The sequence below is a fragment of the Elgaria multicarinata genome, chromosome 4, assembly GCF_023053635.1.
Source record: "Elgaria multicarinata webbii isolate HBS135686 ecotype San Diego chromosome 4, rElgMul1.1.pri, whole genome shotgun sequence".
Taxonomy (NCBI): domain Eukaryota; kingdom Metazoa; phylum Chordata; class Lepidosauria; order Squamata; family Anguidae; genus Elgaria; species Elgaria multicarinata.
The window spans coordinates 37,462,780-37,484,814 of NC_086174.1; the positions used below are offsets into that span (position 1 = coordinate 37,462,780).

General features: G+C 41.7%; 1 protein-coding gene across 3 annotated transcripts in view; it reads left to right on the plus strand.

The window, feature by feature from the left end:
• The first annotated feature begins 442 nt into the window (after window positions 1-442).
• MIA3 (MIA SH3 domain ER export factor 3) overlaps window positions 443-22,035 on the plus strand; it is a 47,080-nt gene continuing 25,487 nt past the window's right edge. For 2 of the 3 annotated variants that reach the window (XM_063124098.1, XM_063124099.1), the window contains exons 1-4: window positions 443-596; window positions 3,410-3,543; window positions 13,500-13,586; window positions 16,246-19,177. In XM_063124098.1, the coding sequence (XP_062980168.1) occupies window positions 443-596; window positions 3,410-3,543; window positions 13,500-13,586; window positions 16,246-19,177 (3,307 nt within the window). Of the gene's footprint in view, window positions 597-984; window positions 1,002-3,407; window positions 3,544-13,499; window positions 13,587-16,245; window positions 19,178-22,035 lie in introns of those variants that run through there. The other variant, XM_063124101.1, reaches the window with a different exon arrangement.

Genomic DNA, 22,035 nt, shown 5'->3' on the forward strand with positions numbered 1-22,035 from the left:
TTCTTTGACCCTCTAGCTTCGCCTGCCTGTCAGGCAGCTGTTCAAAGTGAAGGGGCGGTTCAAAACGAGGCCCTCCCTTGGTTGGGAACAAGGCCCACAGAACGAAGAATTCAGATTCGGGGGTGGCGGGAGACAGGCGAAGGCTTCTGAGGTATTTCCTCGTAGGGATGGTGGTGGTCGTGGTGGTGGTCCTCCTGGAACCCGCGCAGGGTGCGGCCTTCCTCCTCCTCCTCCTCCTCCTCCTCCTGCATCCCCTCTTCCTCCGCCTCCTGCTGCTCCGTTGGGACAGCGGGCGAGTCTCCTCCTCCTCCTCCTCCTGCACCTCCTCCTCTCCTCTTTTCCATATCCTTCTCCAGCCCGGCTCTGCTGACGTGTCTGCTCGGCCCCCTGCACCCGCCCCTGTCTCCCTCCTCAGCCAGCCCGGCCGTCTCGCTCACGAAACATGGCTGCGGCGCGGCAGCGACGGCGGCGTCTCCCCCTGGCGTTGGCGCTGCTCGCCCTGGTGCTGGGTGCCCAGCCGCCCTCCTGCTGGGGCCAGGCTCGCCCGGACCGCCGTTTCGCCGAATACAAGCGATGCGTCGACCCCGAATGCAGTAGTAAGTCACTGTGGGGAGGGCGGCGGCGGCGGCGGCAATCCGCCGGGTCCCTGCGACTGCCTGGCGCAGCCGAGGCAGCGAGAGGACCTGTTGGCATCCTCCCCAAGGCCACGCAGGGAGAAGGCGAGGCTGGCTGGCTGGCGCTGCCTCCTGCCTTCTGAGCAGCGAAAACGAGAGGCCGTGGCGGCGGGGTCTGCTTCGTTCCCTGCCCCGCTGCTCCCGCCTCGGCTCCCCAGGGTGGGGAGAGGCCACGGTGGGCATCCCTTCTTTCTCGCTCTCCCTCCCTCCTTCCCAGTTGCGAGGAGGGGGGGGAGATGCTCTTGGAGATTTCCTGCCTTGCATCGTTTTGGGCCCACTACTCGCGGCCAACTCGTCACCCCTCGCAAACTTTCTGCTTTTGCTTAGCTTTTTTGGGGGGGTGGGGGGACCCAGTAATAAAGCGGACGGGGTTTTCTTTCTAATTTGTGCCAACGTAGAACTTCCTAGCAAGTCAGCTTCCCTGAAGTCGATGGGACTGTGCTGAGTAAAAAAATAAATGTTTCCATGTCTAGGATTGGAGCCAAAGCTGGGAAATGTTGCCTGCATCTCCCTCCCGTGCGTCCCGCTCCGTGGTGCATTTTAAGTTGTAAGCTCCTGCCGGCAGGGGCTTATCCCTTTAGATTTTCTAAAGATTCATTTAATTCGATGGGACTTAGTGCTGAGTAAATTAGATAGATAGATAGATAGATAGATAGATAGATAGATAGATAGATAGATAGATAGATAGATAGGAACCAGAACTGGGAAAGGTTGCCTCCGCCTCCCTCCCGTGTGTCTCCCTCCGTGAAGCTTTTTCATTTGTAAGCTCCTTGAGGCAGGGACCCGTCCCCTTATAGTTTCTAAAGCGTTGTGCACATTAGAAACAGAGGAAACTGTCTTATACTGAGTCAGACCATTGGTCCATCTAGGCCCAGTATTGTCAACATACTGGGCAGCTGCTCTCCAGGGTTTCAGGCAGGAGTTTTTCCTGCTGATAGTAGGAATCGAACCTGGGACTTCCTGCATGGCAAGCATGTGCACTGAGCTACAGCCCCTCTCCAATTGAAGGTAGCCAAGATATATACCACCTACACATAAATCTTTCTTCCTCCCCCTTCCATCCCTGACTGGGGAGAGGAAATTTCATCCCCATCCTCGTTTTCATATATATTATTAACTTTGATCAGAGGGTCATTGATACCCCAAGCAAGCTGCACCACACAATCTGAGAGGCCCTGTTGTGTCACAAAAGATCTCAAACTGCATCTTCTGGATCAGCCTTGACTTCACTTATAACCCTAAAACATTATTGCCCAAACTTGGCCACGTGGGATGCTTATGGGATTTGTCTAACCCTGGGTAGGGTCTGGAACAAACTCCCATTAAAAAACCTCCCAAATTAGCACTGTTCGCAACTGGATTTTATTTTATTTTTTAATAAGCATCAAGTATTTGCCTTCCCTGCCCCTTTGCTTGTAAACAAACTTGCATCTTCTAGAACCTGGTTTTAATTAGAAGCAAATTATTGACCTCTTTCCCTTCTCCTCTCTTCTGTCTCTGTGTCGTATCATATTACTCAGAGTAACCTAATATGTAAAATTTGTTCTCTTGGAAATATACAAATAAGTGGGTGGTTCTTTGACTGCCCTGATAGCTGCATCTGGGTGTGTGTTTTCCTTGTGGGTGGAGGGGATTAATTCTCCTGATCCAGAGTTAAATGTGAGAATGTTTCAAATGTTTCTGAGTTATAAATTGAGATTATGTGTTTTTAATTTGTGTCATTGACAGCCCACTCCTAGATGTGTTTATTTGGAAGGAAGGGTTACTTCCTGGTAAACGTGCATAGGATTGTGGCTGCACTGTCCAATCCTATGGATGCTTACTTGAAAGTAAGTCCCATTCAGTTCAATAGGATTTCTTCTGAGTAAATTGTCATAGATTGCAATCTTAAGATGTGATCTATCCACACTTAGTAGTAAGCGCCATTGAACTGTGTGGGACATACTTCCAAATAAGTATGCTTAGGTTTGTGCTGTTAGTCCAATAATTTAATAATCCAAGACTTTAATATTCAGTTTAATGAAATATTTTTGAGATACACTCTTTAAAAAGTAATCCTACCTACATCAACTTTCATAGATAAATGTTTGTGAATTATAAAATGTTGGGGCTACTTCATTTATATTTGTTTTAATTTAAATGTCTGTTAGCCATATTGGAGGGGTGGTGTGTGTTTTTTAAAGGTGATAAGTATATTTAATAAAACAAATACACCATATCAGAAAAAATATCAACAAAATGTAAATTGAAGTTAAAACCAATATTCTGCAGAACTACAGGTGACACTGGGTAGTTTATCCAAGAAGCAGTTGGTGTCTATGAATGAAAACACTTGTAACCTTGAGAGCCTTTTATGGCACCTCAATCTTATAGACACTTAAATTGGAAACAGACTTATTTTAACATTTAAGTTTAGAGTGAGTTTCTGCTTAGCATTCTAAAAGTATACCCCTATAAATACGAGAGGTCTTTGTGAATACATTAAACTAAGTAGGAGTTTTGCCCTTAAATTCAATAAAACGTAGAGTGAAATCTCATTATGTAATTTCATTGTCGCAACAAACAAGGGATAAAATACTATTAATGCAATCTTTGTACCAGTCATAACTTCTCATTCTTGGGTTATATGAATCCTTCTGTATACATGATGGACTGCATGTCATTGACAGATTTCTTTTACTGTTCAGAGAACTATCTTTTACTTACAGTGTCTTTTTCTTAATATCTTTCAACAGTGCTAATGTGTCGAGGGAAGGCAGTAAAGGATTTTAAAGGTCCAGATTGTCGTTTTATAGATTTAAAAGAAGGTGAATCAGTGTATGTGTATTATAAATTAACAGGAAGAACAAATGATCTTTGGGCTGGAAGTGTAAGTTATTACATCTTTTGGTTTTACACACATTGGAAAAACTAATGTCTCTTCTAATAATTTCTAATTAATATTTCTTATTTTCTATGGCTACTTTAACCAGAGATGCTTATTTTTTTTTTGTATTTCCTGTACCAATTCATTAATGTATTGTTATGCATTGTTGAGTGCTCCTCACTTTGCTGAGGAGTGAGAAGTCCAGGTATACTTCTACAGAGTCTACAGGGTATTAGCTTCCTTTGCATAAGAGAGCACCAGAGATTTATTTTTGAATTCGTATTCGTCTTGTTTACAAATATACAAGCAAAGGCTACTGGAAGCAAGCAGATGCCTAAAATCATTCAGCCAAATCAACGATATTGCATTAAATTCTCAGGGAACAACAGTGTGGAGGCCCTCAACTGCCAAGTGGCTTTCAGTCCAGTTAAACTCAGCAGCTCTCTCTAGCCCAATACAGGTGATCATATATTTGGCTTAATAGGCCAAGATATGAACAAGACTTTTGCCTGCACACACAGCTCCTTTTCTTCTCCTTTTGCAGCACCAGCAATCAACTGGGAAGCATCTAACTAACCAGAGTTTTCCATCTCGTCTGAACCTTGAAACTGTGGTTTCCAGCTTTGGATTAAGCCAAGATATTAAGAGCATAAGAAGAGCTGTTCTAGGTCAGACTGAAGGCCTATCTAGTCAGCATTCTGTTCCTAAAGTGGCCAGCCAGAAGCTATGGGAAGCCCACAAGCATGAACTGAGTGCAATAGCTCCAAACCTTGCTTGTTCGTCAGCAACTGGTATTAAAAGGCATAGTGATTTTGATACTGAAGGTAATATATAGCCAATGATAGTTTTATCCTCTATGAATTTTTCTAATCCCCTTTTAAAGCCACCCTGGTTGATGGCTATTCCCTTGTGGTAATGAATTCCATATCTTAACCACTGTTCATCGTCACCCTTGGATACAGTATTATGAGAGCGGGAGAAAACCTCTCTATCCATTATCTCCATACCATGCATAATTTTATATACCACGTTCATGTCTCCCTTTACTCACCCCACTTTTTTTAAGCTAAAGAGCCCTAAATGTGGCAATATTTTCTCATAGGGAAGTTGCTCTTGTTCCTTGTTTATTTTGGTTTTCCTTTCCGGCCCCTGTTGCCCTCTAGCAAACTTCAAACTGTGATTTAATATCTTGGCTTGTTCTGAAGCTGGTGACCATAGTTTCAGAGTTTAGATGCAATGGAAGAGTATACTTGGAGGTTTCCCGGTTTGATTGTTCACATCACAAAGGTAAAAGTAAGGTGACTGTGTGTGTGTTCAAAATGTTTGTTCATATCTCAGTTTATTAAACAACGATGTAATCATCCAAATGTAGCCACTGACTTTCTCCAAATTCAATGACTGCCAAATGGTTTCTTTTCCCCTCCCACATTCATGCAGGACACTGGGCTCAGATCCCACTTCTGGGGGTAAACTTCTCTTTCTGGAGAACATTCCTTGTCAATAGATCCCTTTGAGGAAAAGTCAGCCTATCAGCTTAACAAAGGATGGTCACCCAGCAGCTGTAACAGTATGACCTGGTTTGCATGTCTTGACAATTCTGTATTGTTTAAACCATGGGTTATTTTTGACTCCACGGAAGCAAATGAACATGCTGCCTCCCAACTGCTCACTGTTTCCATTTCATTTCTGCTTTGGTAAAGAACCCAAGGATGCCCCATTCCTGTTATGCTCCATGACATTCGAACCCAGCAATCCAAGTTCTTGAAGCAGAAAAAAACCCAGAGTTTTAACCCAACAATAATCCATGGGTTGTTTCTTCCTCCAGAACCCAGAGGCATACAAAATAATACACTTATGTCATGTTTAGTCCTTCAATTCTGCTTCATAAAAATAACAAACAAAATGGCTCAGATCCAAAGGCAAACACACTTAAATCCCATTGAAGTTAATGTAAAAAGTTGTATCTTAAGTACAACTCGCTGTCTCTGGATTGGGTTCTCTAGCAAGGGGATACTGGGTTTAGTTAAATGTATTTTATGCCTTACATGAAGCGTTACTTTTTCTCTGCAATGAGATGTCAGGGTAGAGGTTGTATAGTCTTCTAGATTCTTACCAGGCTACAATTTCTCACTGGTAAGTTGTGTGTGAACAATGTCCTTAGTGATGGGTATTCTGGTTGACAGGACTCCCTGTATCTCTCTAAGCAGATGGGTTTTTTTCCTCTTGCAAAGAAAAATCTGCTGCTTTGAGCCGTTCTAAAAATGTGAACTGGCCAGTAGGTGCTGCTTTCATTAGAAAATGCAAGTGGGGTTATGACACAGCAGCGTCTCAGCAGCATTGAGTCCAATTAAAGTTGCACAGATGAAACAGGAAAAGCATTGCATGCTGTGAAAGTGGCAGAATGGAATCATTGTATCATGCTGGTAATTCCCTTCTGATATCTACTGTGCCACAAATAACCTGGATAATTAGGAGGCAACTGTTTCCAAGGTTGTGAGCTCTTCATAAACACAAAGTATGAAGAATGGTTAAGGCCAGCTCTGAAACATGGGGCTAGATAATTAGAGGCTCAAGTTTTTTTTAAAAAAACCCACACTATACAGTTAATATCCACATTAGCCAAATTAATTTGCACACAGACAGTAGCTGTGAACAAAAACAAAATAAAGGCAACTGGTGAAAGTTCAAGCTGAGGGTACAATAACCATAATGACTTTGCAGTTTATTATAAATACACTGGTGATGCCAGACTATCAAAATGTTTTAATAAATACAGAACTTGTGCTTCTCTGGTCAGAAAAATGGCACAATCTATGAAATCAATAAGTGTTTGCCATTGTTTCATTGGGCTACAGATGTTGCCTTTGAACTTTAAAAAATATTTGCTACAAAATAATGCAGCTAAGCTCTATTTTTTCTAGCTAGCACTGGATACTTCCCCTTGAATCTAGGTGTAAATGCAAACAATCTATTTGATATTATAGAATGTCATATTCAGATTCTTTTATGTAATCAAATTGCTAAATTAGTTTGATGTTAACACTTAAGAAAAATGGTGAAAAGCATAGTGTCATTTAAGATTATGGACTCACCCTGGTCCAGGGAAGCTGATCTTCCATGCAAAAACGGCATGAATTCCCCTTCTCCATATTGGGTCCCCTGCTCCTTGGTCTACACATGTAATGATCTGTACTGGATCAGTTTCATGGACACCCCTACTAATCAGATGGTTGGTACTGACAATACAGGCCTCATTTATTCCCTGAATCTGCACATGAAATTGGGCATTTGCAGATCTTTGAATGCAAGTATGGGCATGTGCAGAACTACACCAATTCCTATGGGACTTTCACTGTTCAGAATACTGCATAATTCTGGTCATGTGTATCATCATCGCTGCCACCATTGTTCTTTCAGTGCCTGAGAGATAGTGGGTCACTGTCTTATAATGCTCATACCCAGTATTCTACCCATTAGACCTTGCTGGCTCTTGTTATGTTAAATAACAATGCAGTTTGTGCATTTAGACATTGAAAAAAATACTTAATGATGCTTTTTATTTTCAACAAAGGAATAATAATAATAGTAGTAGTAGTAGTAGTAGTAATGCAAGTGAGGCCTATTAGATCTAGACAGCAATTCTAAAAATTCAGACCTGAATTATTAGGAATTCTAGCTCGGATCAAAAATAGAAAAATAGCTCCAGCTTTTGAATACATTTTTGAATAAGAAAACATAGATGCAAAAGTAAAACCTGACGAATATTTTATCCAGACCTAGTCTAACATATATAGGATCACTTCTGCAGTGTGTTTCATTGAAGAGATTCAAATTCAGTGAAATTGGATGATATATTATGATGGGGAAATTCTTTGAAGCAAACATACTAGATTTTCCTGATCTGGGGGACACTTTGAGCAGTGGGGGAGTAGAAGGAAAGGTAGCATTTGCCTTCCCCTACCTTTGACACAGTGCTAGTGAAACTAGTTTTCCAGGCATGTCTGTGTGGAATGTGGAAAGAAGTGTAGAGAAAAATATGATGGTAGCAATCTGCAACTTGCCATCGTAAATGACAAGTGCTTGTTAGCATCTATATAAAAGACAGTACGCATAACACACATTACTTTAGTGCTGCCAGGCTGCGCTGGCAGCAACTAAACCTTCAAAGTAGTTCGAAAGAAACTGAAGCAAGATTTGTAGTGCAGCTGAACACATAAGATCCATGCTAGAGAGTTCCAACTCACTAAGATCACTCAAACTTCCAAAGCCTTTAAATTATAGGGCAGAGATGGCAGCATCTGCTTTTCTTTTCTTTTACTTTTAAATTGTCAGCAGATCTGTCCATCAGGTCTGAAACTCTTCCGCTTACACAGGTCTGGAACTCTTCTGCTTACACATACAACAGTAATTTAGAAGCTACTTACCAAGCGTACTAAGTTGCAAACAAGGTCATTTCAGAGAACCTGTGTATGTATACAAGGACTTGGATTATAGAAAAGCTGCTTATAGATATTGCTGTACTGACTTAGATTGAGACTAGTCCATAAAGGGTGCTTATATAAAGACTTGTACTTTGTCATGTGTAAATGCTAATGTTACTTAGTAGACTTTTTCACTTGGAAGGTTCTTTCTTAGGGACATAGGAAGTTGTGTTATACCACGTTAAGTCATTTCTTTACCTAGCCTGGTACTGTTTACATGGACTAGTGAAACCTTTAAAGTTTCAGACAAGAGTTGTAAATTTGGGTTTGAAATTACACTGCAATAAGGTTAACCCAATAAGAAAGCCCACACTGATGGCCTCCACCCCATCTGTTTAAATGCTTCTAAGGCCTCATCTACACCAAGCAGGATATTGCAGTATGAAAGCGGTATGTGGTATGTGTCAATGGGCCCCAACAGTTGTCAGTGCACTTCAGTACCACTATAAAGCAGTAGTGTGGCTCCTGCCTTTTATATACCGCTTTCATAGTGCAATATCCTGCTTCGTGTAGATTAGGCCTAAGTGAAGTGTTACAAATCATTCCACGTTTCAAAGCATTCTAGGCTATAAAACATTGTAAATCACAAAAGCAGTTCATGGCTACTAGTGCAGTGAGTCCAGGGGTGGGGAAAGAAGAGAAAACGAAACAAAAGTGATCATAGAATAGCAGAGTTGGAAGGGGCCTATAAAGCCATCAAGTCCAACCCCCTGCTCAATGCAGGAATCCACCCTAAAGCATACTTGACGGTTGTCCAGCTGCCTCGAATGCCTCTAGTGTGGGCATTACCATCAGATGTCTGGCAAAGCCAATTTTAACAGGGAAAGAGAGAGTTAATTCTGACCTTTTCTATTGATCAGAGGTGAGGGAAACATTTTCAGCCATTACTGACCCATTGTTCTTCAGGAAAAGCACAATTGAAGTCCTTGAGAGTTTTCCACATGTCTCATAATCAAATGGTATCTCAGCATCTCTGCCAGCTTAGTTATGGGGCATGTCTACACCAGCCCTATATCCTGGGATCGTCCTGGGATTGTTCCTGTACATCCTAATGCCACACAGGGGATCCCGGGAGCAGGCAGGGATGATCCCTCCATTTTCTTGGGATAACCCTTAGGTGTCGAAAGGGCCATGGCTTCATCATCCACCGGGTAACCAAGATCAATGCCTTCCTCATCCCCTTATCTGCCAGACTATTACACATGCAGTTTACAGAGAGCCAAACTTTCCACTGCAGTCACCTATCATGGTTGATCCTAGGGTTTGCTGAACCCAGTAGTCCTCAGTCGGGCAGGTCCAGATTAACAAGAGGTTTAAAGATGTCAGAGATTGAATCTTTGAATCTCACTTGCAGCACATGTGTTCTAGCCGTGGCTAAAGCCTATTAGGGAAATTTATTATATTTCCTAGAGGATTTTCAGATAATATAGGTCAAAACCAAAACAATGCCCCATAACCCTTTAAAACGAAACTTTTCAGGCTAATTGAACATAGTAATGCATATCTCAGTTTATAGCTTAACAGGAGTAGGTAAGCTCTACTAGTTTTAATACCATAGCAACTGCTTTTATTTGCTAACATCTATCATGCAAACATGATTTTGGATATAACTAGTTATGGTAATATATTGAACAAAGTTTAATAGTAAATATTGAACAAAGTATTGGGCAAAGAGAATGACACATCCAACTAGCATTTGTTCTATGTATTAATATATGCAAGGTAACTGTTAAGACACATTTTCATTTTATTATACTATCTTGTTAGCCAAATAACCACTGCTAGGAAAGAACTGCTGGTTTACTCACTCCAAAAAATGATGCTGTTATCTTCCATCTAAGAATTGTGTGGCATTCTTTTTCCATTCTGCACAGGACTGGCATCTAAGAATTCGATGCTAACTTGTTCTTAAAAAAAATGAAGCTGGAAACTGGAAACTTGGAATGTATTTTTCATGCTGTACAAGGAGACCTCTGAAGCCCATGAAATCACTTGCAACTTTTACAAAATCAATTTAAATCAGAACTTGGTCCATCTACTTATTTGTAGACATCAGAAATGTTTCTCTAAGAAACAGGTTGCCTCATTTTTCCTATCATAAAAGCATTAGGTTATCCGGGAAAGGGATAACACCCATGGATCACATTCTAGTATCTCTAGAGAGTGTATTTACTTTTAATGTGTTCTACCAGTTTCTAATTGCCTAGGTTATCTAATCTCTGTAGCAATTCTCCTCTGTTAATATTGGCTTTCTGACAACAGCTGTAAGAACTTGCAAGTGAGTGTGAATATTTTTCTAGAAAGCATTGATACAGATTACAATCAAGTGATACAAACCTATGCATCTACTGAGAAGTAAGAGCCCCTGGCTCAGGTCAGACAACACGTTAGTCAATGCAGTGTGAAAACTCCACTCAACGGTTGAGTGTTTAGGAGGTACTCCCCACACATATTCTAACTCCACCGTTGTGTGACTGTGGGCTACCGTGGAGTTGAGTAAAATCCATCATGATGTTTGATTGACAGTTCCTCCACCCTCTCTCCTCCCCGAGTCCTCCCGATGGTATCCCATCACCCAGTGCTGCAAAAAAAATCTCCTAAAGTGGCAGTCAATCCTTTTGCCGCTCTTGCCAGAGAACTCTGTAGCCAGTGGGAAAAGTCTACGCAACGGTAAACTCCATGGAGCCCTCCACACAACATGCAACACAACGGTTGTGCAGAAACTCTCCTCTGCACAGTGTGGATATTCAGCATGGAGTGTTTTCCGAAAAAACTCCAACATTGCATGGAGTTTTCCTGCCAGACAACAGATTTCTCAACAGTGTTGTAAAGACTCCACCATGGAGTTCTGAAATCACCGTTGAGAAACGTGTTGTCTGAACTGAGCCACTGTGTTCAACAGATCTTACTCTCTAGTGAGTATGTTTAGGATTACAGTTTCAGCTCTGCTTTCTAGTCTGCATTTGACTAGAGGAGCAAATCACTTATCTCATGTAGAATCAAGGACTCCTAATGGAATGGTATATGTTGACAAAGAAGGGGAGAGAGTTGTTTTGCACCAATGTTGACTGTGAATAATTGAAACAATAGGTTGGATTAAAATTATGCCAAATCATCAACAATTATTGAGATTTTTTTGGGCAAATGACACTTTTGGGCAAATGACAATAAGAGAATAAGTGTAACTTACTAAGATTAGATTTACTTCTGCAAATATGCTCTTTGCTAGAAATTAAGATATCTCATGCCAGATATAAAAACAGTGAAAATGTTTCATTATTATTAAATTCACTGGTAGCAGAATTAGGAAAAATGGAGGGAGAGCAAGCTGTCCCTTGTAGATACAAAACACAGAGCTTTGCCTTGCTTGTTCAAAAGCTGGAAATTCCAGCCACACTTGTTCACTTATGCCAAAAATGGTATTCTCCCATTTTCAGGCAAAGGTTAGAATTAGCCCTACCTCTGAAGCCCTACTTCTCAGGGTTCAACCAGAGCTTCTCTCCCAATGCAAATAGAAGCCGCAGAGGAGCAACTTTTATTACCCTATTTCTTCAATTCTAAGACGCACTTTTTCCCCCCATATAAACATCTCTAAAAATGGGGTGCGTCTTAGAATCGCAGGTGTGTCTTAGGGTTTTATTTTCTGTTGGTGGTACTGAAATTAGTGTGCGTCTTACGATCGATGGCGTCTTACAATCGAAGAAATACGCTAGTATTGCAGCAGGGAGGAAAGGGTTAAACTTTCTAACACACACACACACACACACACACACCCCTGCTTCAGTTGCAATAATTATCAGTCTCCCTCCATGGCTGCTATTTGCCTTTTTTTAATATGCATGTTAAATGTAAAAATATATATTAAAAATACTTTTTTTTTGGCATTGTTGCCTGTTCCTATTTAATTTACCTTTTATATTATGAAGCATATGGGTGTTGAATATGAGCAATTAAATACACTATGATCAATCACAAGAAAAGTAATCACAAACTTCAGCTTTTGAGCTAGGCAAGAAAGGCTATTTAAATAAAGATGGGCATGCCATGTGTCCCACAGAATGCTTAAACTATATGTCAAAGGCTACAGTAAGTTTCATCAAATTTTAATGGGATGTTTTCTTGCAGAACTCAGTGTAGCCCTTGACAGTTTAAGCAACTTTATTGAAATTATTAAAGGGACCTCTAAGTAAACATATAGAAGGGTGAGGGTGTTGCTCTTACTGATTTCACTAAGGCTTAGAATTCCTAATATATATATATATTTTGGATCTATCCTAATAATCTTACTCACTTTTTTCCCCTCATGCTCTGTTTTGAAGTGGCGAAATGTCACTTCTTGGCATTAATGTTTCAATGCTCTGCTGACTTTACCACAGATTTGTTTACATGCTCAGTAAAGTGGAGGCAGAGTAGTTGCTTGTTCTGGATGACCCAAACTGTTACTAACTCATGAGAGAATGACACGCACAAGCATGTTTGCTGGTTTCAGACCTTGTATACATTTACATGAATTTCTTTAGGATATGTGGCCTTTTCCATGTGTTAAATAACATTTGGCTGCATTTCCAATAGTATCTCTTTAACAGTGTCTGTCATTTATACTCTCTTTCAAATACATTAACACTAGTTTTATTCTGTGATCCAGATCCAGATAATTCTTAGAATTGTTTAATGGAGGGGGGCACTAAAAATTAAGTACTAAATAGGGAGTTAAAGCTTAGTGCCATAAGTAGTTCTTTGGATGCATTGCTTAAATACTTAAATACCCTGTGGAACGTGTGAATTTTTCTTGGTGCACCTTTGGACTGGAGCCCAGGTATGCTGTGTAAAATCCTCTGGGCAATGACACTGGGCTTTTCTACATGAGGCTTTTAACCCACCACTTTACCGAGGCTTCTGCTTCCAAATTCTTTGTGGGATTAAGATTGGCTCCTTTACACGTGTTTTTTCCCAGATTTCTTTCTCTGCCTTTCTATATGTTCCATTACACAACCACTAGGTGGCAGTGTGGTATAGTGGAATTCCACAAATACACTAGGGTTTCATGCCACCATTAACAGAAATTCCATACTTTCCTTGTTAGGGGGATAAAACCCTTTTTATTCTCTCAGTATTTTAACACTTAATTTTAACTTAAATTTAAATTTTACTGTTCTAACTCTGTATTTTAATCTTATATCAATTTTGCTGTGTGGTTTTATCCTGGTTGTGCTTTTTATACTGTATTTTGTATTTGTGTTTTTAACCTGTTGGTTGTTTTATTATGGTTTTAATTTTTGTGAACCGCCCAGAGAGCTTCGGCTATTGGGCAGTATAAAAATGTAATAAATAAATAAATGCCTCATGTAGAAAGGCTCACTGTCACTCTTGTCAATCACTATTGTAGAGTTGGCTCTACGTAGGGACAATTTTATGGTTTTTAAAAAGCTTCTTTTATACTGACTTTTATTTATTTTTCTCCCCCACCCCCTTTCACAGGTTGGAAATAAATTTGGATATTTTCCAAAGGATTTACTTGAAATAAACCATATCTATACCCATGATGAGCTAGAATTGCCAACAGATGTAAGTTATGTGTGTGTGTGTGTGTGTGTGTGAGTTTGATCTATATGCCATTCTATCAGGAGGGATTGGGAATATTACAGGTGTGTCCATGTCTTCTAAAAGAATCACAATTTTTTTAAAAAACCTAATAGTATTAATGGACCTGAGAGAAAGAGCAGTGGGAGATAGGGGTGAGAATAACAGTTCTTTAAAACATTTGTCTAATATTTTAGAACAATTGACTGAGAACAGTTAGTTTCTCTGAATATCTGGGGAGGGGCTGCAGAAGAGCCAACTGCTAGCTGATCAGTTAGCTGAACTGCTAGCTGCTAGCTGATCAACTTGGCAAGTCACCTGTGACTTGCCAAGTTGAATGCAGTCTGCCAGCCATGTATGAAAACTCATTGGGGCTTTTCCTGTCTGACCAGGGGCGTTGCTAGACCTACCGGGTGTTCCGTCGTTGAGGAGCGGTGAAAGCGGATTTTCCCGTTCAGCCGTGACGCCTCATCATCCACACCTGCCTTCGATTTGTGGCGGAAGTTTGCGCCGGTTGTGCTGCTGCCGCCGCGAGCACGGTTGCGCAGCCACACCGGCCTGATTGCTGCGGCTTTTTTTTTCGCTCACCACACGGTTTGCGCAAGTCCGAAAGACCGCAAACTTGCGCAGCCGTCAGCGATGCCGCCGCGGTAGTGGCGGCAGCGGCGGCGGCGGTGGCACCGGCAATGCCAGTGCCAGCTGAAGTGGGGAGGGGACGGAGGGGAGCCAGTTGCCATTGGTGGATGGCTCACAGGGGGCGCGGCCAGCGAGCGCTGGTGCTGAGGGTCAACATTGATGCGGTCACTTCCTGATGGGGGTCGTGGCGGGTGTCATATGACCCGAGGTCAGTCGTCTGCATGGGCACTCTGTGCCTACATCTCCCATCATGCCTCTGAAGTGTCGGCGGCGATGACCGCCTCTGTGCCCTCTCCCCCATCCCACGGAGCCAACCCCCATCTGGCCGTAGGCATGGCAGCAGCCCAGAAACAGCTGTGCCCTCTTCCAGCCGCGTACCCACACCAACAGGCACACAGTCCTTCATGCCTGGACCGTCCCCCTCAGTCCCCACTAGCCTTTACATCTTTGGCGCACCGTACAGCGCCGCCATTATGCGGCTGCGGTGGCTGCCTACCGTGAGGAGTCACCCTCCCATGACTGTGGGATGCCTGCCTTTCCGAAAAGTGACCCACGCAAAGGTTGAAATAGGAAAAGCAGGCGCACATCCCCCACCCATCCCCCACACACCCCCAGCAGCACACCAGCCACTTTTGCGGTCCTCCGTTCCTGCGCAAACTGTCACTGGGGGAATGAAAAAAAAAGCCACTCCGCGGCGCTGCCCCAGCTGGCGGGCTGGGCGCAAATGGCGGACGCGGCTTGACCGAAGCCGCTGGCCACTCCCCTTAGCACGCCTTTTCCTGACCAGTGCGGACCGCAGTGACCTCACATCCTCCCACACGTACTCCGAATTACCGCGGCCCGGCAGGAAAAGGTGCACTAGAACTCACTTTTTTAAAGTCGGGATAAAGAGGCTTCACCTCAGGATAACGACGGATCCTCGTGAACGTCATCTGGAAGCCTCGACGCGACTGCGGAAAGTAACGCGCGCTACAGCCTCGTCTAGTAACGCCCCAGAACTTATAAAGATGGGGGTTATTGAGCACCTGTTGGGCCACAATATAGAACTTTATGTATCACACCTCTGTAAGATTGTGCCTTTGCCTGCTTAGAGTGCAATCCTATCTGTATTCACCCAGAAGTAAGCCCCACTGTGGTCAATGGAGCTTACTTCTTGGTAAGTGGAGGGACCATAGTTCAATGTAGAGCACATGGTTTGTATGCAGGAGGGCCTAATTTATTTCTTGGCATCTCTAGTTAAAAATAATAATCAGGTAGCAGGTGATGTGAAAGGCCTCTGCTCAAGGCAAGACCTTGAAGAATTCCAGCCAGTTTGAGCACAAGTCCAGAGCTGCATGGACACAGAGGCTGGGTTCACATAACATGATAACCCACACTCAAGGACTGAATATGGGTTGTTGAACCATGAGTTATTGTTCAAATGTGGGTGATTGTATTGTCTGAACCCAGCTACAATAACAAACCATTGTTTGTTGACTATAAACAATCCACAGTTCACAACCCAACAACAAACAATGGGTTGTTTGTGGTTAACAAACCATAATTTGTTAGCACAGGTGAGTTCAGACAACATAACCCATGTTTCAAGAACAACTCAGTGAACCCAGTCATTGTCTAATCTGGCCTCAGGCAGCTTCCTAAGTTTAAGAGTGCAGCTCTAGACTCTTCCTTGCTAACTACTAGTGATTGATGGTATTTAAGTCGTGATATGATCCAATCTAGCAACGTTTATGTTCAGTGAAACCTCATTCTATGCATACTTACCTAAGACCTACTGTGTTTAATGGGCTTTATTCCAAGGTAAGCAAGCACAAAATTACAGTGTAAATTTTGTCGAAATTCTAAAGTGGTTCTTATTGTTGCTTTTACTCAGATGACTCACTTGCAGATTTCATTAGACACAATTGATCTAAATTTTAGCTAAGTTAAAACAAAAAACTTAAGTAAGGATGGTAACATTTGGGTGGGGGAAACTTCCTTAAGCAACTGAAATTTGTTTGTTTTTCAGGAAACAGATTTTGTTTGCTCTGATGAAGGCAAAGATGATTTTGACAATTATAATGCAGATGAGCTTTTAAAAATATCTGAGGATATGGTGACTAACGATGCTGCAGCTGAGCTGAGTACTGAAAAGGAAGATGAGATGGAAGGGGATGGTCCTACAGAGTCCATTGATCTGGAGGCAGAGGGGTTTGAAGTAGAGTCAGAAGAAGAAAATGAGGACCATGACAAAACGGGTGAAAAAGATGTTTTTAGTTTTGAAAAGAATAAGAATGTAGAAGGAGCCTTTGAGTCCAAGAGTGAGAACCTTGCTGTAAGTAGCGATACAGATAATCTTCAGGGAGACCAAAGTTCACATCAGCCTTCAGAAGAAATATTGCAGGAAACATTAAAAGTGCCAAAACATGAAAGTGCCAAAAACACTAGCGTATCTCAGGGTGAAGCCAAACAATCAGATTATGGAGGCAGTGATGATGGGGCTTACACACTTCTACCCCAGGAGGTATCTGAGGACTTGAAAACAAAATTTGGCTCAACTGCAGATGCCATTGTGTCTGATGATGAGACAACTAGCCTTGTTACATCGCTTGATGGTGATTTCAGGGAAGATCTGGACATTGACTCTTATGATACAGAGAAACTAGAAGAACCGAAGGAGCCATCAGTAGAAATCCCTTTGCTGTCCTTTACAGAACAAGAAATAAAATCTTCAGAAGACCCAGAAGCTGAAAATATATCATCCGATGGTGTATTTCAATCAGAAACAAGTGATGATGATGATGATGATACTGGGGAGACTGCTGCCAAATTCATTCATGAGAAAAAGGATGACTCTGGATTACTAACACATTTAGGGGATAAGTTTTTTGCAATTGTCAGTGGAGGTGAACGAACAGTTGATGAAACTGAAAGGGACAAGATTGATTTAGAAGAGGAGGAGGACGAAGAAGAAGAAGAAGAAGAAGAAGAAGAAAAAGGAGAAGAAGAAGATGACAATGATATGGCCCTAATTAGCAAGAAGGAAAGTGCAAAAGATGTGTTAACTTATTCAGAGTCTTCATCAGAAGATGATCCAATTTCATCAGAGCACGTGATTCTTACAAAGAAGATACATAACTTAGATATTGGGGACCCCAAAGGGAAAAAATATAGAATGCAGGACTATGAGGAAGAACATGAAAAAACTGAGGAGGAATTGACTTCAGATGAACAACTGCACAATGTTGGTGCATTTTCTAATTATGGAGATGGCCAGCAACCCAAAGCACCCATGGAAACAAAGGAAGAAACTTTAAAGCCACCCCAAGGTGACAGCAAAGATGTCCCAGAAGGCCTTCCTTTTCACAAAATAATAAAAGATAAGAAAAGAGAAGAGAAATATATGGAGAATGCCTTAGAAAATGATACAAAACACACATCATTATGGGAAAAAATAGACAAAGATGGAGAGGATAAACAGCCAATGGACATTGTACCAGACTTGCTAGAGGAACTGACCAATGAATCTCAAAGTGATTTCGATGATGCTGATCTCTTGGAAGAGAAAACAAAATATGAAACAAAGCAAGATGGAGAAGATTTTGAACTAAGAAAGATACTCAGTAATAAGAAGCAGTCAAATGACTCTGCTATGGAAAACATTCCCACCAAGAAAGATACTCAAATGCCTATTGAACGGTCTCAACAAGATACTATAATCCAGGATTTAGAAGAAAAAGAAGAGGAGGAGGAAGATCTTACAAGTAGCAAGAAAACACAAAGGAAAAAGTCTGTTCTAGAAAAATCCAGGAGTGCTACACAACATAAAAATCTGACTCAGCAAAACATTGTTAACAATGAAACGGAACACTTAGACAAAGTTACAGGTGGAGAGAAATCACCCACAGAAGAACTCCAGTCTGTGGAGCTAGAAGCCGAAGGTTTCCTAGAAGAAACAGAAGAGTTACTACAAGATGAAAATGCTATGAGTGCAAAATTGTCTAAAGAGAAACTTTCAGATGAACAAAGTTTCACATTAGATGTTGAAAGTGCAAACCCTTGGCTGCAAATGCCAAATGATGCTATTTCAAGTGCTGCTAATCCTGTTGATGAAACAGGAGAAGAAGCAATAACAACACTTGAGCAGGCTAAGGAAGAAGATGGCATGGGAGATTTGAATGAGGAACATGGAGGTTTGCAGATGAAAGAGGATTCTCAACTGAAGGAAGGTGAAGAGGAAAAGCACGAAGGAGGTGATCCAACAATATTTCATGAAGTGGAAAATCCTCTGCTTGAGGAAAAAAGTCAAATAAAAGATATACCTGATAAAATGTTAAGTAATTTAAATATTTCTGAGTTAGAAGACAGGGATGACTTTAATCAAACAAAGGAGCATCTCCCTAAAGATTTTACCCAAAAAGGTCATAAAGAGCTACAAATGTCAACAGAGCAGACAGAAGATAAACACCAGAATTCCCATGATCCTAGAAGTGTATCAGAAAACACAAATGAAGCTGTAGAGCCAGAATATAGTTTGCCTGTGAGGCAGCTCATTATAATGAAAGAATTCCTTGATGAAAAACGTATTGCACGTTTACAAAAGTATCTTGGGAAACAACAGGTTTTCAGGATAGAATCTTTGTTTCATGATATGGAGATGGAGCTGTTGCTTGCTCAGAACCATAATAACCAGAAAGACACTGAAAGGGCTTTGGACCAGATCCTTGAATCTTCAGAGTCCAATATTCTAGATGTTCTGAACAAAGTTTTAGATTCAAGGGAGGTAGAAAATAAAGAAGAAGTGATCAAGGAAATGGACTTGTTTGATGAAGAAGCTGCCTTAATGGATGATATTCAGGAACTAATGTATTCATTAAGGCAAAAATACTCTCCAGTTAGTGAGAGTGCTCCACTTGCATCCCTTCCAGAACCTGAGATGGACTCCAGTGAAACCAGCACAGGTAAGACTTTAAAACTGCAAATATTCACTCTTATCTTGGAGTAAACTCCATGAACAAAATGAGTAGACATGCATAGAATTGTGCTATTTATTGAGTTGATGACAGGGCTTAAAAAGTGCTGAATATCCTAGTGATTTAGGCTCACACAAACTTGATGCTGACTTGGGAAAGTATTTCAAATGTTTCTCTAACCCAGAGATGGGCAGCTTGTGGCCCCAGAAATGTTTTAGTCTACAACTCTTATCAGCCTTAGTCAGTGTAGCCAATGGTGGGGGATCATGGGACCTGCAGGCCAAACCATCTGGAGGGCCACAATCTGTCCACACCTACTCTAGCCCTTCACTAGGATAATTGCTGAGGAAACATTTTAAGCAAGCTGATACACTACAAATCAAAATGAAATAATTACCTGAACAGTAACATCTAAGAAATTCACTAAAATTCACCCTAATAAATCATGACTTTCTAAACAGAATTGAATTGAGCATGGCTTATGCTGGAGAGGCCTCAGTGCAAATACCTCGATTTAAAAATATGTTGATTTCAAGGAAGATGGTTATGATTTTCACCCCCATTCTAAAAATATTTACTAGGAAGTAAATTCCATCAATTTACAATAGACTATCCAAACAAGTATCTTCGGGGTTACAACTTTTCTAGATAAATTCTGGCTTCCTGGCATTCTCTTAATCACTGTGCTATTCCAGCTTTCTCTCTCCCTGCACTCATTTCCTTCTTGCTCCCTGACTTGAGGTAAATGCAAGTGTGCTCAGTTAAACCAATTTATTAAATCTTAGTTCTTACTGACATGATAAACTTGTATCTGACCAGTTCTACTGTGGCTCACACATGATGAAATACTTTTCCATTAAAAAAAAATCACTTTCCGCATAGGAGACTGGCATATTGGAAATTAGGTTGGCTAGAAGTCCTTCTGTCTGACATAGGCCTTAGGATTATCTTTAGGAGGACAATCCTTATCCTAAGAATTATCCCAGGCAAATGGAGGGGTCATCCCTGCCTGCTCCCGGTATCCCCTGTGTGTCATTTGGATGTACAAGGATGATCCGGGATATAGGCCTGGTCTAGCCATGGCCATAGTTTCCCATGTGGAGGGAGTTATTTGCATTCAGTCATACGAGTCACCTTCTGCAGTCTTAAATGGTACAGTCCATACACACAGCTTACAACCTCAGTAAGAAGTATGTCTGAATCTCTCATGTTTTTGTTAACACTTCAAGAAGCTTGTTAGCGCCAAGTTTGAGAACACCTCATTTTCCCCCAGGAAGTCTAAGGCTAAATACTAATTACCAACTTCTGTGTTCTTGAGACATTCTGTTTTTAGGATAGTGGCCTAGAGGCTGGAAACACGTTTTGCCATACAAATTGACATCTACTTAGTTGGCACTAACAGTAAAAACTTTATATTTACTTATTATTTATTTATTGCATTTCTATACCCCCAATAGCTGAAGCTCTCTGGGCGATTTACAAAATTTATAGAGCATATGCTCTTAGGCATAGCATTCCAGTTATTGACATATTGTCCTGGTTCACAGATAACAACCCATGGGTTGTTGGGTCGTGGAGGAGCGAGCGAGCTGCCTTTCAACTGCTTGCTGCTTCTGCTTTGTTTCTGATTTACAAAACAACCCAGAAATGCTCCATTTCTGGGTTGTTTGCTAAGACATCTGAACCTGACACTCCAAGTTGTTGAAGGAGAAACAACCCAGAGTTTTGACCCATGGTTTGTTGTTTTGGAAGCATTCCTGAGTTGCTGTAAACCAGAAACAAAGTGGAAATGGTGAGCAGTTGCCAGGCAGGATGCTTTTGCGCAGCCCTGACAACCAATGAGCTGTGGTTATGTGTGAACTGGGCTATTGGGTTGGATCCATGCTTAGTTACGTTTAGAAGTTAGTTATGACTTAGCTGTCCCATTGATTTCAGTGGGTCCACTCTAAGCATAGTTAAGTCTGGATTGATCCCACTGTATGTAACTTGCTATATACAAAATTAGAATGAGAATTGTATCGTCAAATTGTGGGTTATCATGATTTCTTACAACTTGAAACAGCAAGCAAATATTTTACCTTACATTTATTGGACAATCTCCGATGTGAGAATCATAATTTGTGCTCTATGTTATTGAGATGACAAAAGGAGCATGGGAAATTTGACCAGACTTCAAAGCCCACTGAAATATGCTGCGTCAGTAGCTGTAGCCTTCTGGCTTATAATCATTTTCATCAAGTTTTGGTTTGCCCCTTCGGGATGCCATGAGAGTGAGGGTGATTCTCTATTTCTCTCTCTTCCCTGGGCTGTCAACTCGCTGCTTCTTTTAACCATTACCTCGTTGTGTGAGAAGAGTTTCCCTGAGTGAGAGCAGGGATCTCGTGGGAAATGATATAATTACTTCTTGTGTCCTCCCCACCCTGAGGCAGAGGTTGGGGGCTTCACCAATTATAGCTGCTTCATCTGCCCAGAGTGAGAGGCTGTGGTACTTGAAGCAGGAGGCTCCCCTGTGTGAGAGCCAGGGGGAGGAGTGTGGCCACACATCAGGTAGTAGTAGGATTAGCAGTTACTAAGGGAGGGAGATTGTGTGTTGGGGGGAAAGCACTTTATCGCTTAGTTGGTAGTAGCCTGATGTCCATCTGTGACCAGTGGCTGGTTACCACAAGTGAGAAATGTGACTGTGTTGTTTGCATGACTGAGTGTGGGTTTGAATGGTGAGTGAGTGCATAGGTGGTGTAGGTAAAGATGTTTTTGGAAAGCCGTGATGCAGGGACACATGGAGGGGGAGCCACTATTCCAGTGATTTGGGGCAGAAGGAGATATGGCAGGAGGAAGGGGTTGCAACA